The 20,326-nt window shown below is 36.1% G+C and overlaps 1 protein-coding gene across 5 annotated transcripts in view; it reads left to right on the plus strand.

The window, feature by feature from the left end:
* Window positions 1–20,326, plus strand: part of MAP2K5 (mitogen-activated protein kinase kinase 5) — a 252,618-nt gene that overhangs the window by 67,122 nt on the left and 165,170 nt on the right. For all 5 annotated transcript variants that reach the window (XM_028100051.2, XM_028100050.2, XM_028100053.2 and 2 more), the window contains one exon: window positions 14,330–14,369. In XM_028100051.2, coding sequence (XP_027955852.1) covers window positions 14,330–14,369 — 40 coding nt within the window. The remainder of the gene's footprint in view (window positions 1–14,329; window positions 14,370–20,326) is intronic.

The raw sequence follows: 20,326 nt of genomic DNA on the forward strand, positions 1-20,326 counted from the left end.
ATGCTTTACAAACTCGAGTCATTTAAGCATAGGATTCTCCAGAAATTATATCTTTGGGTTTTTTTCTTGTCCGTGATTTTATGAGTGCATTTGTGTGTGTGTATTTAAATCATTTTTAGGACCTTGTTGGTGTCTCTGGCTGCTGGTCTTTACAAGGAAGTTCGTTTTTCTCCTTCCACACAGACTCCTCTCCCTTTCTCCTCCCTTTAATCTTTAAAAGTCTATGTGACATCTTTAAGCCTTAGTCTCTTGAATGGATTTGAGAATAGCACTTTCTCTTGACTAATCTCAAAGGACTTTATAAAACACAATGTTGCTTCATGTTTGAAGAGAATGATCTAATACAGTTTATATATTTTTGGAAGTCACTAAAGATACCTCAGAAAGAATGTGGTCAAATTGAATTTAGAATCCAAGTGCTTTTCCTTGTTTTGTCCAAAATGTAGCTTCTCAATACAGAAACACAGTGCCATGTGCAGGGAAGTCACTCAAATTCCTTCTTGTTACTGGATTTAAAGATAACTGTCCCCGGATGGTGGAAGGTATGTTGGTAGTTTGGGTGTTGTTCAGTTTTTATGTGAAAGGAAAAGTCCCTTCAGGTTTGTTTTGACCCTAGTCATGATACACCCATTTCATGAAGTCTGTTATGCACAAAAGTGCACAAAATGAAGATAAAGTGCCTCTCTCCAGCCTGACAAAAGCCATTCCTTTGCAGAATGGTAGCTGCAGCGAAAGTAAATAAATGAATGGACAGCAATCACAGCCTAGTTGATGAAACTGTTCAATTAAAGCACAGGCATTTACATGGTGTAATTTCCCTAAATTGCCAATGAGCCCCTTTAGACACAACCAGTGTTCAAATTGATTTCAGCATTGATTTTGGCTGAAGCTGATAAATTTCTGCTTGTTAGTTAAAGTAATTTTGCAGAAGACTTTGTACTGCAGTATTGAAGTGTTCATTTAGCTGATGGTTAAAAGAGGAGTTATTTACAGAGGCCTCTACTGTTGTTCTGAGATGGGACAATTCCCCAATCATCTTTTACTTTTAATTTTTTAGGCTTCAGTATACCAATCAATAGGTGATTGAAACTGATTAAAACTTATCCAACCAGCTGCCGATGGCAGTTTAATTAGAAGCTGGATGATTCTTAAATTAAAGTTGTCTTGTTTTCATTGCATAGCCATCTTCCAGAAGAGTAAGGGACTAACAGTGCTGAAAACCTAAAGTCTCGCTTTGTCGAGGTATCTCACAAGTGTGAAATCACTCAATAGCTATTCCTGAGGCAACTCAAAAATGTATTCAGAGGCTTTGGTCTTTATAGAGATTACAAGTAATAATATACTTACTTGCTATTCAAGGGATTTTTTTTTTTTTCTGGCAAAGGGATAACCTGTAATGTAATGAGATACGTGAAAGAACAGCTGTTGGTGATGTAGATCTTATTTCATAAGCAAGATGAGTGCTTGAGTTGATTTTCTAAAATACTGCAGTACGGGATAAAACTAGCTATCATGATATCCTATGCATCTCTCTGCTGAAAACCATCAGCTTTTAATTTATATATTTTTTGAGGTCTTGATTAAAAATCAATCTCTAGTGAATAAAAAACAAGTATTGTTATATAAGCACATGTTGACTTTTCAACAGTATTGTGGACGGGGTTATAGAAGAGAGATTTTTGCTTTGGAAAGAGTCCTCATACTCATTTTCTCTAGTGTGGGACAATTTCTTGAGGTTTTAATGGAAATGGGTTAATATTTCTGTCATAGGGGACGTATTACATCTGGTACTACAGGGAAGAAGGGAATAAATGGCTCACTTTTCAGAGGTGCATTTACTCTTTGACCCACTAGGGTACTATTTAGTGTTCTAGGAGAGGTAATTTAGTAAATAGTACCCCAGTGGCCTGAAAAAGTTAATGCAGCTCTGAAAAGTGAGTCATTCAATCGATTTTCCCTATTGCTTTTTAAAAATCAACACAGACCATATCCAGAGAACTTCGAAGACAACTTGAGTTAGAGGATCTAGAAGCAACGCATTTGCGTTCATTCAGGCTTATTGGGGCACACATTGGATTTGACTTCAAAGGACTTGAATCCTCCAGTGCTTATCAGAATCTTGAAGCAGTTCTTAACCCCATCGAGCTTAAGAATAAGAAACTTTTGTGCAAATCAAATAGCTTCTGTATAAAAAGTACAAACTATAAAGCACAATAGAATATTAATTACTAGTTTACGGAGGTTTTCTGAAATATCCATTTTTGTATCTGCTTTTGGAAAGTGATTTATTATTAGCTTTCCACAAAGAAACCATGCTGCACAGATACTACATTATAATCAAGTCATTTCAGGGGAGAATTGTCCCAGGTAGTTAATCCTCAAGGTGTTCCTATTTTTTCCCACGTGTATTACCTCAGTCCCATATTTCCTTCATTATCATCATTTGGCTTTATATTTCTTGCCTCTCTGTTTTGCCCATCACATTCTTTCTGAACCTTTGATCAAGAGATCACTGTGACTGTAGCTTCCTTGATCTCTAAGGTATTTAGACCATATATGAAAAGACATTACTCTAGTTGATGTGGGGAGTGTTAAAGGCTTGAACCAGGCTGCATCAACTTATGGAAGAAATATGGAGGCAGTGGTGACAACATTAACTGAGGCAGGTGTGGGAGCAGAAAGGGTATATAACCAGAGTAATTAGAATAAGAAAGGACCAAATGTAGGGTCCCAGTAGCTTTTCTCTGACTAGAACTCTTTCCACTCCTGCCAGGTTCCCCATATCCTGGTTAGCAACTAGTATGCCCTATGGATGATCAGCATCCTGAAACAGTTGTTAATATCTGTAACCTAATAACGTGGTTGATTTGATACTTGCACAGTCTGGGTGGGGGGCTGTGTTGCTTAACCACAAATAGTCGGGGTGGGGGGCTGTGTTGCTTAACCACAAATTATTTTAAAATCGGTAGTCAAGCATTTGTAATGGGTTTTAGGCAGAAGGAAGGTTGGCATAGACTGCTATTTGAACTAGTACAGTTTACATAAAAGCTTCTTTTTACAACTGCTGTTTACTTTGGATTTCCTATTTTAACAGCTAGAGCCTGGCTAATGTGTTTATCTATTATGGAAGACAACAACTGTCAGTGTTGATTTCCCTGAAACTATTTGATTCTTTTTTTCCTGTGGATGGCTATTTTAGTATGTGACATATTGGTAAAATCTACCCCCAAAGAAGTCTACCATGAGAACAGATCTCTAAAAAGATCAAGCAATAAAACAAAATTTTTGTTAACTGAACCACAGCTAATTAACATGTGTTTACTGAAAACGTGTCACTGAATTAAAAGATGATACCCAGAGCTGTTAAAAATTAATCCCACAAGATAAGAAGTTTTTGTATTTATGTGTATACTCACATACATTTATGCACTTGACTTTTGTGAAGGCAAAGAAGTGTTTTTCACTTGTTTGATGTGGGCTGCAGAATCATTCAGCCTTACGGTCTTTTGGCATAATGTAGTACAATCAACGCCAGGTTCCTTATTTTATTTATTTATTTATTTATTTATTTAAATTTTTTTTTTTAGAGGGAGAGAGAATGAGCATGAGTGGGGGAGGGGCAGAGGGAGAGAGAGAATCTTAAGCAGGTTCCACGTCCAGCGCACAACCCAACCTGTGACCTCATGACCTGAGCCGAAATCAAGAGTCGGATGCTCAACCGGCTGAGCCACCCAGGCGCCTGGCTGACCCACCCAGGCGCCTGGCTATTAAGAGTTTGAGATGGAAAAACTTCTGATTTGGAAAAAGACTTCCGTTTTTATTCTAAATTTACATAAAATCAGAGATACTTTTTTTGGTCAATGAATAAAATATCACATAACAAGCAAGGATACAGTATCTGTAAATATGGAAACTGATGATCTCACATCGGCTAAGATATAAGAGGTATGGTATTGGCTTTAACAGATACCAATTTTAGATCCAGTAATTAAATCTGAATATGGCCAACTCTAACTTTCTATGCTAACGAGAATTAAGAGTTGCATAGATCATTAAAATGGACAACTAATAAAAAATATTTCATTTTAGACAATGATTTGTCTCCTCCCAGTCATACTTTTTGTCATAATGACTGAGACCATAGAGAGGCTTCTCTTTCACCTTGTCTCCTTTATTCTGCCCTGCCTCTGATGGACGTCCTGGAAATCTCTGTGGCATTCAAAGAACAGAGAAGCAGCGAATCCAGTATATCCCACAAGCTGTGAAATCTTTGCCTGAAAAACACAGAACCCGATTTTATCGTTTAGAAAAGCCACAACTAGGTCTGAAGCGAGCGAGTAACAGCAAATGCATTTGTAACTTTTATTTCTTTAAAACAGCCTTTACTCACTTTCTTTCTCACCTTTTACCTGTCCTCTCAGAGATCCGGGGAGCAACACAGATAAACATCCTCTTCTTTCTTGCTTGCCTAAAATAAGACCATCCCTTTTTGATTACTGGTTACTTCTTAAACCAGATCCTAAGTATTGCTTTCACCATTTTAGCGACCGGATTGTTTTCTTAGGTTTCCCGTCCATTTAGAGAATTTTCCAACAATTGATAGCACTCTATAAATAATTCACAGAGTATTTGTGTTCCCCTTTTCACCAACCTTCCCTGAAGTATGTTATGTGAAAAGTAGAACTTATGTCAATGGCATTTATTCCACGTGGTGTAGGAAAGAAGTGCCTCTCTCCTTCACAGGACCGGGGCAGTACAGTTCTTGTTTTGCCATTGTGATTAAAACTTATCCTGCATGCTTGGGATCCTTGTTCCAAGAGGGGAAAAAAGGGAAAGGTGTTTCACTACTCATTCTGATGACCATTTTGCCAGGAAATTTGCATTTATAACATATACTATCAGTTTTACTGAACTTTGAAATATTTACCATCAGATCTTAGGTCAGCCCCTTGATTCTTAACTTACATTCTACCTCACAATTGGTAGAGAAGCACAGATACTCATGATGATTTTTTTCTGCTCGCAATTTAAAATAATTTGATTAGAGAGTGTATAGAAATTAATATGCAGAATAGTGCCATAGAAACTAGATGCCTGCTTTAATTGTATGAGATTATACAAGCTTTATCAGAAAATATATGATCATCTCTAGGTTATTTATTTTGTGAACAGGAGTCAGCTGGGACAATTCATATTTTTTTGTTCTCCTAGGACTTAAAATTCTAAGCATAAGTAATTTTAGTAAACATTGTAAAATACAGATGCAGTTGATCTTATGCATGACATAAAGTTGTGTGGGAGTCCAGATGTTAGAATGTGAACACAGGTTGTTTCTCCCTTATGTCCTTATGTGAATATAGAACTTTTTAACATTTTGTTTTGAAATTTTTCTTTAGACACTTTTTTAAAGATTCTTAAAGAAATTCACTTTATTCCCCGGACTGATTTATCTTTTAACAAATTCTCATTAGGATTTAGATGACGGTGAGTCCACCCTTTGAGCCTTGTATATATTGTACTAGACCCATCTTTAAAATTTCAAAGAGCATATAATAGAATTAATTGCATTTGTCCCCAAGTATTGCTTTGAAATCAGTCATGTGGTTTTTTGAATACCGACTCTGGGCAAGGTATTGCACTTGCAATGTGGGAGGTAACACCAACATTCAGGGCCCCAGGGACACCATCCTCTGGGTTCTGTTGCTGGCTTACTGTCTGTACTGTTTCATCGCCTTTACTGTTTTTTTCTCATCTTTCTGACTTCTGAATTTGGAGTGCCTCATGTTCAGTCCTCAGACCTCGTTTCTACTTAATTTAATTCCTAAGAGAGTTTTTGTGGTTCCATGGCTTTACATATCATCTATATGTTGGTGAAACCCAAAAGTATATCTCCTACCCAGTCCTCTGTCCTAAAGTTCAAACTCCTATCTAAGTACCAGTTGGATGTCTTTTAGGGCTTTCAAAATTGCCCAAAATTGAACTCTTGATTTCTTCTGAAAGCTGCTCCTTCTACAGTTTTTCCAGTCTTGGTAAATGGAAACTCTATTCTACAAGTTGCTTATGACAGAAACTTTGCAGTCATTCTTGATCCTTCATTTCCTCACGGACCATCTGCCAAACTTACCCACAAATCCTGTTGACTCTCATGGAGCTAAAAAGTACAGAATTATATAGTGTAAGGCTGACTGGGTAAAATTCCTCTATTTCTGTGAATAAATACCATAATTCTATCAGCTTAAAATTTTAGGTTTATTTTGCTCATCCCCATATTTTATAAATTCTCTCAGGCCAAAGTCTTTTGTGTCTTTTTCCCCCTTTCCATATCCACAGTTACCTGGGTTCATTTCACCACTTCTTGCATAGACTACTGTACTAGCTTTTTGTGTACTCTTTCCCCTCTCTCTGGTTTCTCCTTCTTTTTTTGTGGTAACCTGCAGCCAGAGTAAGGATTTTAAAATTAAGTTCGAATCATATCAGTCTTCTATCCAAAAGCCTTCCGTGGCTTTGTATTAGCCAGCAAGTTGGGTACAGAAAATTTCAACAACAGTAATAAAAGCTGAAAGACAACAGTGTCCTTAAAAGACAGAGAAAATATTTGTCTCAGTTAAACTGTCACTAAAGAGTGAGGGCAAAAGAAACACATCTTCGGAAATGAATATAAATTGTGTGTGTGTGTGTGTGTGTGTGTGTGTGTGTAGGCAGAGAAAGAGAGAGATAAATAGGGGAGGAAAGAGGGTTAGTTTATTACTGAGAGAAGTACTTTAGGTAGAAAGAAATTGAATCCAACTGATCAGGAAAGGAATAAAATGAAAAAGGGAATGGTGACAGTTTAGATAAACCTGACTATATAAAACAACAATAGTCATGATTAATTCAGGGGTGTCAAAATGAAGTCAAACAAAAGACTGGACAAAATAATATGAGAGAGTCTGATTGGAATTAAAATATTCTAAGATTTTTTTTTTTTAGAAATGTCTTTTTTTTTTAAGATTTTATTTATTTGTCAGAGAGAGAGCACAAGCAGGGGGAGCAGCAGGCAGAGGGAAAGGGAGAAGCTTACTTAAACAAATTTTTAAAAAGTTAAAAAAAAAGAAATTAATAAGTTAACGCTCATACATTTGGAAATTAAAATGCACACATCTGAATAACTTATGGGTTATACAATACATTGTAATGGAATAAAAACATTTACAACTGAAAAAACCATACATGTGATACAAAGGCCTAACCTAAAGGATAGTTTTTTGTATAAACATTAGAGAAGAATAACTGGATATTAATAGGTTTAGCATCTAACTCAAGAAAATAAATTTTTTGTTGTTGTTGTTGGAAGGGGCTAAATCCAAAGAAGGTGGAAGGAAAGGAATACTAAAGAAAAAATAAATCAAAATTCAAGAAACAACTCAAACCAACAGTTGGTTCCTTGGAAAAATTGACCAAGTATAACAGAAAGAAGACACAAATAACAAAATCTGGGTGAAAAAAGGAGACATAATTCTAGACAGAGCAGAGATTTTTAAAATAAAAGGATACAGTGAATAACTTTATGACAAAATTGAAAACAGAAAATGGAGAGTTTCCTAGAAAACCTTAAACTGCCTAAAGAAAAATTAAAAAAAAAGATAGACCCATACCAATTAAGGAAATATATCCATTCATCAACAAATATTTATAAAATGTGCCTAGCACGGTTTTAGGCACTGGAGGTAAGTAGTGAATAAAAAACCAAAAGTGCCTGTTTTCATGGAGCTTGCTTTCTAATGGTAGCAGACAGATAATAAATTAATAAACTGTGTTAGGTGTTGATAAATTCTATGAAGAGTAAAGAGAGAATGAGCTGTTTTATGTAGGATAGTCAAAGAAGTAACTTTGGACCTGAAGGAAGTGACGGAACAAACCAAATGGATTTTGAAGGAAGAGTATTCCAGGCCTGAGGAGTAGGTGCAAAGGGCCTGAGGCAGAAGGATGTTTGGAGGAGCAGAGTGAGTACTGTAGATAAGGGAGACTGGCAGAAGCAGAGATCAGTAAGTAACCAAGGGCCAGCTCATGGTATCTTTATAAGGACTTTTGATTCAGCAGTTGGAAATCCACCCATAAAGTGGGGATGATGATAATAACTTCTACTTGTGTTCCATGTCAAATGATATCTCAAAGCTGGGGAAAAATAATTTCTACTCATAAGATATAAGATCAGTTAATTAAATGCATGTAGAGTTTCTTTGTAAAACTCTATCCAAGTGATAGATTTTCTTTTTACCCAGAAGTAGTATTCATTTGTTGGACATTTATTAAGTATGGAGCACCTACCATGCTAGGACTTGTGCAAAGTGTAAAGAATACAAAGATGATTAATGGGCACTTGGGTGGCTCAGTCATTAGGCGTCTGCCTTCAGCTCAGGTCATGATCCCAGGATCCTGGGATCGAGTCCCACATCATGCTCCCTGCTCGGCGGGAAGCCTGCTTCTCCTTTCCCACTCCCCCTGCTTGTGTTCTCTCTCTCGCTGTGTCTCTCTCTCTGTCAAATAAATAAATAAAATCTTAAAAAAAAAAAACAAAGATGATTAAGACATGGTAGTGTTTGCTACCCAGTATAGAAGATAGATATAAACAATTTTTCTGCAGTGTGCTAGGATAGTGATACTGAAGTCTGAAGACTAGTAGAGGCCTCAAATTTTAATTATAATTTTATAATTTATTATAATCTATGAGGGTGTATGTTGAAAGAAGGTATATAGATTTTTTTAAAGGGTAGCTTATATTAATAGTAATTAATAATAGCTTTCCTGTTAACCCAGGGAGAATGAAAATTAGGCTTCTCATTTAGCAACAGTGATTGTCAGGTGGTGTTTCTGCTGAGATGAACACCAAATGTGGCACTTACCACACCTGTCTGTAAGTTTTGGTAGTGGGCAAGAGCTAAAAACAGTAAGAAATCTAGACCTTGAATCTTGGTAGAGCCATAGCATTTCAGATGACTGATTCTTTGTCTTCAACAAGTTGGTTTATCATGAAATAATACAACTTGCATTTCTTAATTGAAAATGATGCAGTGCAGCCTTTTGCCAATCTTCATTATTAAAGTTTTATCTTCATTATTAAAGCTTTATTAGCTTTCATTTGTAGAGTGCACAGCCTGACTCTTAAAGCATAGAGAGAACTCTTTCAGTCAGTTTCAGCAGGTTTTACTTGTAAACCACCTAGCTACCCTGAAAACTTCCGAGGATCCTGACATTTTATGCATGCTTACTGTGTGCCAGGCCCTGCCCTCAGTGCTATACCTACGTTATCTCATTGAATCCTCACAGCTCTATAGCATAAGGACTGATACCCCTTTCCAAACTTGAGACACAGTGAGGTTTTCTAACAATTCAGGTTCATATTAAGAAGTAGTAGAGTTGGAACATGCAAAAGAATGAAACTGGACCATTCTCTTTAACCATACACAAAAATAAACTCAAAATGGATTAAGGACCTAATAAGATCCTTGAAGAGAGCACAGGCAGTAATTTTTCTGACATTGGCTGTAGCGATATTTTTCTAGATCTGTCTCCTGTGGCAAGGGAAACAAAAACAAAAAGTATTGGGACTACATCAAAATTAAAAGCTTCTGTACAGTGAAGGAAACAATCAACAAAAACTAAAAGGCAACCTGTGGTATGGGAAAAGATATTTGCAAATGACATATCCGATAAAGGGTTAGTATCCAAAATATATAAAGAACTTAAACAACTGAACATCCCAAAAACAAATGATCCAGTTTAAAAATGGACAGAAGACATGAACATTTTTCCAAAGAAGACATCCAGATGGCCAAGAGACATGTAAAAAGCTCAACATCACTCACTGTCAGGGAAATGCGAATCAAAACCACGATGAGAAATCACCTCACACCTGTTGGAATGGCTAAAATCAATACAAGAAACAAGTTTTGGCAAGGATGTAGAGAAAAAGGAGCCCTCTTGCACTGTTGGTGGGAATGCAAACTGGTGTAGCCACTATGGGAGACAGTATGGAGGTTCCTCGAAAAGTTAAAAACAGAACTACCCTACAATCTAGCAATCACACTACTAGGTACCTACCCAAAGAATACAAAAATAGTAATCCAAAGGGATACCTGTACCTGATGTTTATAGCATCATTATTTATAGTAGCTAAGATATGGAAACAGCCCAAGCATCCATTGATTAACAAATGCATAAAGAAGATGTATATATACATAATGGAATATTACTCAGCCATAAAGAAGAATGAAATCTTGCCATTTGCAACAACATGGATGGAGCTAGAGAGTATTTTTTTTTAAGATTTTATGTATTTATTTGACAGAGAGAGACACAGTGAGAGAGGGAACACAAGCAGAGGGAGTGGGAGAGGGAGAAGCATGCTTCCCACTGAGCAGGGAGCCCGATGTGGGGCTCGATCCCAGGACCCTGGGATCATGACCTGAGCCGAAGGCAGATGCTTAACTGACTGAGCCACCCAGGTGCCCCGGAGCTAGAGAGTATTATGCTAAGAAAATAAGTCAGTTAGAGGAAGACAGATACCTTATGATTTCACTCATATGTGGAATTTAAGAAACAAAAGAAATGAACAAAAGTGGGGGGGAAGAGAGGCAAACCAAGAAACAGACTCTTAACTGTAGAGAAGAAACTAATAAGTTATCAGAGGGGAGGTGGATAAGGGGGTGGGTTAAATAGATGATGGCGATTAAGGAGTGCACTCGTGATGAGCACTGGGTGTTGTTTGGAAATGCTGAATCACTGTATTGTATGCTTGAAACTAATATTACCCTGTATGTTAACTAACTGGAATTTAAATAAAAACTTAAAAAAAAGAAGCGGTGGCAGAGCTGGGATCAGAACCCGGTCAATGACTTAAGAGCCCACACCCTTTGCTCTTGTACCTCCTGTGATAGATAGCAGTGCTTGCAGAATGCTTCTTTGCCTGGAAAGATTCAGATGTGATGGTCCTTAGCCTGATGGAAATAGGTAGCACCCTTGTACATTTTGAATTACGAGTTTCCCTGCCCTGGAATGCAGTTAAGAAAACTTAAACATCACCATATATTCCCTTAAGGTCCTAAAATGTATGTATTGTGCCACAGTTACAGTCTTGGCCTTGTCATTGACTGTAAGTTTGGATAAGTTTTTTAAGCCTGGCCTTTGGGTATTTCCAATGTAAAAAGAAGGGATTAGACTAAGACAATTTTCTGTATGACCGACGAGCTCAATAAATTACCTGATTCTGTACAAAAATTAAAGGTTGATACCAACTTTTTGTCCAGTCATCTAAAGCCTATTGTTCCAAATAAAAAATAATTTAAGGAAGTATGGGTAGTAAGTGTTCCTCTCTTCTACTCATCTCCTTGTTATTTTAAGTACTCAAAAAATTTATACCAGGCTACTGGTTCACACCATCCTAAAGTGTATATGTTGTGTGCCCAATTTTAAAGGCTGGGACTATTCCCAGAAGGTCTGTGCTGGTCACAAACAAAGCAGAACACTCAAGGGCTCAGCACTAAAAATATCACGTAAAAATGCTTCCTTCATGCACTGATTGGAACAGGTAATTACCGTGGCAACAATAAACTAATTTGAAGTGTTAGCTGTTAATTAAGACAATGCAGAGGTGTATAGTTGTCTTTTGGTGTAACCAGAGCCTCCATTCAAACTTCATTAATCACTTTATAGTTAATGTGTTGGGGAAGATCAAGACAATTGAGATGCAGTATCCGTTGAAAGTAAACAAATTCCTTTTCTCCAGGTAGGATGCCATTTGCAAAGTTAAGGGACACATTTGACTCATGCCTGGCCTTGCCTTTGTCATCCACTTCTCCTTGATGATTAAATGTTAAGCTGGTACTGTCATTGTGCTGTAAACCAAACCTCACAGCATCTTTATTGCTCGAAATCGAACCCAAACTTCCACGGATGAATTAGCGTGCATCATAATTAAATCATTAAGCCTCTCCCTTTTGATTCACTTGGAAATAGGAGACCTTTCTTTTGGAAAAGCTTTATTGACAAGCTTATTAAGTTGTGAAACTGTCCAGTATGGTATACGCGTTAGACTGTCTTCTAGTCATCTCCTTATCACTGCTGTTGATCTCAAACGTCCAGGTGTTGCTTGTTGTCCAAAATAACAACCACTATTCTTTTTGCAAATTTTGAATCCTTGTGTATGCATTCAACTGTTTTATCTTCATATTTCAGTCCTTGGTTAGGAATTCTAATATACAGAATTTTTAAAAGTTGAAATTGGAAGAATTTATGGTGTACAGGGGAAAAATAATACATCATTAAATCTTACGTATTATATTAACTATATTTACATAGAATAAGGTTATTAATTTTCTTCAAATTACATTTCAGATTATCTTAGTCTAACAATTCTGTCAGGCAGTGAGAAAAATAGTGTTAGTCATTATATTATATGAGTTCAGATATATCATGAATCATATCATGACCTGAAATGTAGTTTCACATAGTAAAAGTGTGATATTAACATACATAGTAAATTAAATGGTAATTTGTTCTAAAACCAGTATAATATAGGGGTTCCACTTATAAAATGTATACCACTTTATATAAAGTGTAAAAATTTTTTAAATTTAAGTTTTATAACTGTAATAGTATTTATATGTACCAGGGAGGTTGATATTTAAAGAAAGTCTTTAGACATCTTACAGATTAAAAAAACTTCAGTAAAATGAACAGTTGCCACTGAATTTTTATAATCTTGCCTTTCTTTAAATGTCATATACTTGAATTTCTTTACAATTAATTGTTAAAGGCTAAGTTTACCTTTCATAGTTGACTTGACCTTTGTCTATTCAAATAGGAAAAGCAGAACAAATTTCTTATAACACTAATATTTATAGATATGTACATACATGTATACATATATGTTTTTTTCTAGTCTTACCTGAATTTATAACATTTTATATGTGAAAAATACTTGCAGGTTCTTAATAACTAAACCATTTCTATAAGTCAGTCACTTAAAAAACTTGTCAATGATTGCAAAAACTGTAAATTTGCTAAAAAATTATTGAATTGCATACTTAAAATGAGTGAATTTTACATATATAATTGCACCTCAACAAAGCTGTTAAAAAATTTGTCAGAGCAACTACACAGATATTTCTGCCAAAACAACAGAGAGTGATGTTTTCGTTTTGATAATAGAAGAATATGTGTTTTGTTTTTATCTTAAGAAATGGGCAGTTTTTCCTACTGAATCATTGCCAGGTCATCATTGGGAGCCTGGTAAATGTATTTTGCAACTTGGCAGGTAAAGTCAGTGAATTCCCAAGAAGCTAACTTTCATTCCGCCTCATCTTCCCTATCCAGTCACATCTTAACACAGCTGGGTGAGAGGAAGAACACTCTGATTTTGGCTGATGTGCAAGTCTATACTTTTATAGACTTGCAGTAGCAGTGCTTGTTTATTTTGTGTGGTTTGTTTAGACATTTTTATATGAGACAGATTGTCCCTGGATAATGGTCAGAATGTATAGGCCTTGTAGAACGTGTGTGGAAGGCCACATGTCATTTAAACACAAAAGGTCTTAATGAGAAGTAATGGTATCTTATTTCTGCAAACCTTGTTCTCTTATTCTTTTTCATAAAAGAATGTATTTGTAATCCTTGATTTAAACTGTAGTTATTTCACTGTATCTCATCATTTGAGCTTGTCTCTTTTCTAAAGCTTTTTTACTGTTGAGAGATGCCAGCTTTAGGAAAAGGTGAACCACATATTTGAGCCTGATAAGTCTGATGTCTTATATGAATTAATATCTTAAGCCATAGCTAATTCCACATGTTTTGATATTATTTTGATGAAATGTAGGGGTATAATTTATCTGTTCTATAATTGAAGTAAACAAAAGGAAAACCTCCCAATTTATATGGCTCTATACAGTGCTTAGCAGAAGACTTATAGAAGATTCCTCCCCACACACAGTGCTGGTCAGTTGTAAGGGTCTGGAGTCAGAAGAGGTCTGGGTTTGAGGTCTAGTTCTGCCACTTACTGACTTGGTGCCATTGGAAAAGCTGCTTAGCTTCTCTGTACACCAGCGCTCTCCATCTGTAAGAGGACAATAATAGGACCAGCATTACCTCAGAGGGTTATTAAGGTAAAGTATAAAGAATCACTGTCTAAACCATGAAGCTCAAGAGAGGTATGAACTACTAATGTTATCAGTGTTCTTTGAAAGTATCATATATCCCATCACTGCAGATATGTTCAGATTCACATTTATGTCCTTAACCATTCTGTAGGTCGTTTAGTATCTCAGGTGATTTTGTTATTTTTTTCTTCCCGTAGAGCATATCATGTCCCGAGTGGGAAAATATTAGCTGTAAAGGTAAGTGCTGGATAAATTTTATGAAGTTCATGAAGTTCTTGTTGCTCACTACTTTCTCTTCCCCTGTTAGCTTGAGTCACAGGTATCGTGAAAGAGGAGATAAAATGGTTTAAGTTTTGGATGGTAGGTTATGGAAGCTATGGTCCTGTTGTGATATTCAGCCCCTCCTCTCTCAGAGGGTACCTTCACCACCTCAAGCACTGCTTTCCTATCTATTATTTGTTCCTTTAGATATCATAACTCTTATATTGTTGCTGCTAATAGATTTAAAGAAAGTCAACTGCAGGTTATTCACTTGAAGAGAAGGGAGCACGCCTATAAGTAATCTAAAAAACTTAACTATTTGGCCTTCCAAGTGCATTATAATTTCTCATAATTTCATACATTTTGAATTATGTTTAACCTAGGCTAATATTAAAATTCTTGTGCATGATTATTTAGTTGGGTATGGCAAGTTGCTACCAGCTATTTCTAGAAATGATTAAAAGCAATTTTAAAGAAAGGACACATTTTAAAAAGAGCTGTTAAAGTAGAGACTTTGAATAAATGAAAACAGTAGGTGTTTACAAATATACTTTGTACTACGACCTGACCATAAAACTGAGCTTTAGAGTGAGGACTGTACTATAATCACTTTATATCCCCAGATTCTGTAAAATTTGTAAAACATACTAGATGCTTAAACTGAGTTGAATGAGTGATTTAAGAGTAGGTATGATTGTTGTGTTTAAACTTCATCTGAGTTAAATGAATGAATGATTTAAGAGTAGATACAATTAGGGGTGCCTAGGTGGCTCAGTTGGTTAAGCATCTGACTCTTGGTTTTGGCTCATGTCATGATCTCAGGGTCTTGAGATCAAGCCCTGCATCAGGCTCCACGCTCCACACGGAGTCTGCTTGAGATTCTCTCTCCCTCTCCCTCTGCCCCTCCTGCTCGTGCTCTTTCTCTCTCTAAATGAATGAATAAATCTTAAAAAAATAAAAATAAATATCTTGTTTAGCCCTGAGCTTCTTAGCAGCCAAGGCAAAAACCATGTAACTTATTTAATAGTCATGCTCTGAGAGAAAGAAATGGCACATTTCTTCAAAACAGGCAGTTGTTTTTTTTAATTAAATCTTAAAGTGGGGCGCGTGGGTGGCTCAGATTGGTTAAGCATCTGCCTTCAGCTCAGGTCATGATCCCAGGTTTCTGGGATCGAGTCCCGTATCGGGCTCCCTGCTCAGCGGGGAGCCGCCTTCTCCCTCTTCTGCTCCCCCTGCTTGTTCTCTCTCTCTCTCTCTCTGTCAAATAAATAAATAAAATCTTTAAAAAAATAAAAATAAAGATCTTAAAGTATGTTATTTAGTTTCCAAATATTTGGAGATTTTCCAGATATCTTTTCATTATTGATTTCTAATTTAAGTCTGTTGTGGTCAGAGAACATACTTTGTATAATTGGAATTATTTTAAATGTATTCAGATTTGTTTTATGGCCCAGAACATTAATTATTTTGGTGTTTCCTGTGCAAATGAAAAAAATGTTGTATAGGGTGTTGTTTGAGTGTCAATTAGATCGAGTTGACTGACATTGTTCAAAATTTCTGTATATTTACTGTTTTTTATCTGCTTGTTCTGTCACCTATTGAAAGATGGGTGTTGAAATCTTCAGCAATAATTGTGGGTTTGTCTATGTTTTTTCCTTGCAGTTCTATCATTTTTTTCTTCATGTTTTTTGAAGATCTATTAGATGTATTTAGGATTATTATGTCTTCTTGATGAATTGGCACCTTTATTGTTTCATTACAAAAGTGACCCTTCTTTAGCCATGGTAATATTTGCTCTGAAATCTACATTGTCTGATATTAATATAGACAGCTACTGCAGCTTATGTTAACATGATATAGCCTTTTACTTTTAACCTGTTGTGTCTTTTTATTTGAGATAAATTTCTTGTAGCCAGAATACAGTTGGGTCTGGTATTTTAATCCATTCTAATAATTTCTGCTTTTTAATTGGGGCATTTAGACCATTAACATTTCATGTGATTGCTGTGGCTGGATTCAGTTCTGTCATCTTGCTCTTTATTTTATATTCTGTCTGTATGTCCTTTTTCTTGAGTGGTTGCTTCAGAGTTATGTATCTTTATATATATCTTTAATTTATCTTTATATAAAAATATAAATATTTAATTTATCAGGTATATATCTTTAATTTATCATAGTCTACCTTCAAGTAATATTGTACCACTATCTACAGTATGAGAACTTTGTGATAGTATACTTTTCATTTCCTTCATCCTCAACTTGTTTGTTTTTATCATACATTTTAGTTTCTCATATGTTATGAACCCCAGAATGCATTGTTATTATTTTTTATTTAGACAATTATTTGTCTTTTAAAGACATTTCAAAAGTACAATAAGATTTCTTTCATATTTACTCTTGTTTTTACCAACTCCAGTGCTCTTCATTCAATTGTGTAGATCGAGACTTTCATCTGGTACCATCTTTTCTTTAGTCTGAAGGACTTTCTTCTTTTACATTTCCTATAGTGCATGAGCCTACTGGTAATGAATTCTTTTGCCTTTTGCATGTCTGAAAAATGTATATTTGATCTTTCATTTTTGGAAGATGTTTTCACCAGATAGAGAATTCTAGCTTGATCACTCTTTTTCTTTCACCATTTGAAAGATTTTGTTTCACAGTCTTCTGGTTTGTGTTCTTTCCAATGAAAAGCTTACTGTCATTTTAAATCTTTATTATTTTACACATTAGAACTGACTTCTCTGGCTGCTTTTAGGATTTTTTTTTTATCACTAGTCTTATGCAGTTTGATGATAATGAGCTTTTATGTAATTTTCTTCTTGATTAATACACTTAGGATTTGTTGAGATTCTTGGCTCTGTGGATTTTTAGCTTTCATCCAAATTTGGGAAAATTTTAGCCATTATCCCTCCTCCCCCAACTTCGGAACTTAAATTGCATATGTATTAGGTTACTTGAAGTTGCCCTGCAGCAGAATGATGCTCTGTTGTTTACTTTAGTCTTTTTTTCTCTCTAATGGTTCATTTTTGGGTAGTTTCTGTTGTCAGATACTCAAGTTTTCATCTGCGTTGTGTAATCTATTAATCTTGTCCATTGTATTTTTCATTTCAGACGCTGAACTTTTTATGCCTAAAAGTTTATATGGATCTTTTTTACATCTTCCATGTCTTTACTTAACCCGCTCAATTTTCCTTCTATCTTCCTGAATGTGTGTAATGTAGTTATGGAATATGTGGAATATAATTAACTGAATTAATGATTTTGTTTATTAATTCCATCATGTGTCATTTGGAGTCAGTTTTGACTGATTGCTTTTTCTCCTCATTTTGGGTTATATTTTCTTATTTTTTTTAAAGATTTATTTTTATTTTAGAGAGAAAGAGAGTGAGCAAGTTGGGGGAGGGGCAGAGGGAGAAAGAGAATCCTGAAGCAGACTCTATACTGAGTGCAGAACCAGACATAGGGTTCGATCCCAGGACCCTGAGATCATGACCTGAGCCGAAATTAGAAGTCAGCCGCTTAACCTACTGAGCCACCTGGGTGCCCAGTATTTTCTTATTTTTAAAAAATCTTATCATTTTTGATTAGATGGTAGTCATGCGTCATAGACACTAGATTTTTTTGCATAAATATTCTTGAGCTTATTCTGAGATGCTATTTAGTGACTTTGAAACAGTTTGATCCTTTCAAGACTTGCTTTTAAGCTTTATTAGATGGGACCAACCCAGTGGTTAGTTGAGAGCTAATTTACCCCACTCAGTTAAGGCAACGGTCTTCTGTATATTCTACCAGTGCTCTGACAGTTAGGAGGTTTTCCACCTTCCCTTGTGGGAACACAAACTCTTTCTGCCTGTTGTGAGGTCTGGAGATTGCTTCCTCTAGTCCTTTCTGGTGGTTCTTCCCTTGCCCTCAGATAGTCTCCTGACATCCAGGTACCGATTGATCATTAATCAACTAAAGACTCCAGGGGCCCCTTGGCAGACCCCCAGAGCCCTCTCCCTTTGGTCTTCTGCCAGGGAGCTCTAGCTGCCTTGGCTTCCTCAGGCCCCCAGTTCCATCTCCTCAACATAGGGAGATGGCTGAGCTTTGCCTGGAATTCCCACCCTGTCCAGGAGCCTGCACACTCTCTAGTCAGTAAGCTAGACAAATCATAAGGCTCCTCTTATTTGTTTTCCATCTCTCAAGGATCATTATCCTGTTTTAACTGTTGTCAACGTCCGGACACCTGTTAATTTTTCTGGGTTTGGTTTGGTTTTATTTTGGATCTATTCCTTTCTCGTCACCTCTCCAGTCCAGATGCTTGTTTTGTCTCTTGTCAGACTTTGAACAGAGTTTAAAGTGTTCTCTCAGAAACGGAAGTTGCCATTTATTGATCATTTATACTGTGCTAATAAGCGTACCCTCTCCTCATTTAATTATGAATTAATTAATAAATAGCTTGCTGAAGGTCTCATAACTAATAAAACTAGGATTTGAAGTCAGGAAAGTCTTGCCCCAAGTTCATGCTCTCAACCTGTGTACTATATTGCTGCTTACTGTCCTTAGATTTGGCTTCCTAAAGCATAGTTCTGGTCACATATCTTCCCTTTTAAAAGTCTTCAAAGGCTCTATATTACTCCCAACTAAACTTAAAACTCTATGGGATGAAACTCAAGATCTTGCACAGTATGTCATCAGCCTACTTTTTATAGCATTATCTTATGTGTCTGAATGCCATGCTTCTTTTAAGTTGAACTCTTTGCTTTATCTGAACCCAGGTACTTTCACACTTCAAAACTTTGATTCATGTATTTTTCTCTAATTAGAATGCCTTCACCCATGTCTCTACCTATCAAAATTCTTAACACCCTTCAAGGGTCAGCTCCAAAGCCCACTCCTCTATTGAACTAACGTAGATAAATCCTGTCACATATGGTCTATCTATCACTCACTCACTTTCTCCTTTGAACCTCTCTAGAATTCTCTGTATGTGTTTCTTACGGCTGTTATCACATACTGCCTTGTATTTTGCTATTAATATACATGTGCATTTCTGTCCTTACATTCAAATCTCTTTGTAAGTAGAGAACAGATCTTATTTATCTTCTTGTCTTACTCATTGAATCATGCAGAACCTTGCATTTGGGCTTAGAGGATTGCATGTAATAACTAGATGTTCAACACATCATTTGTTGAATGACTAAATAAATAAATTTGGTTCTTTCGTTTGTTCTTCATTCATTCATCTTTTGAAGCACCATCTTGAAAGTAGGTTCAGCTCACATACAAAATAAACCATAGTGTTCTTTGTATGGACCATTGCTCTCACCCAGAGTAGTTCTTAGCTTTTTTTTTTTTTTTTTTTATTAAAGGGTGAAATGAAAGGTTAAGAGTTAGAAGTGCATTTGATCTTTTCCTGACCCTCTCCTGACTTTTGTGTGACTTGAAGCATGTCACTTGAACCTCTCCGTGACCTCAGCTGTGAAACGGGGCTACCTCATGTCACAGAGGGATTGCGAAGAGCAGCAAATCACAGTCCTTGTCTAAACAGAATCACCTGCAGGGCTCTGATGCCTGCATAGAATGATGAGGGAAATTTAATTTTCCAAGCCAAGTGGTCAGTTGGACCAACACTTTGAATGTCTATGGGAGTAATTAGATGAGAGTCCTTGAAAATCCATTACTTTTCTCTTCCTACTCAAAATACTTCTATTTTTTTGTACTTCTAAATGTTCTTACTTTTTTAGATTAATAAAAGAATATTGTAGTGTTTCCCCTTTCAAACTTCAAAGGTGGGAAAACATCACCAGATATTTTAAAAAGCAAGTTGAATTTGGGGAAGAATAGAAATATCTTGGATTTTTATTTTATACCAGTGAATTTAGAAAAATTTCTACCTTCAAGAGAACATTTTGAAAAATGCTAACCAAAGATAACCATTTGATAATGACTGT

Source organism: Eumetopias jubatus, unplaced genomic scaffold (assembly GCF_037043125.1).
Source record: "Eumetopias jubatus isolate StellerSeaLion01/CBP00866 unplaced genomic scaffold, mEumJub1_p1.0 scaffold_7, whole genome shotgun sequence".
NCBI classification, from domain to species: domain Eukaryota; kingdom Metazoa; phylum Chordata; class Mammalia; order Carnivora; family Otariidae; genus Eumetopias; species Eumetopias jubatus.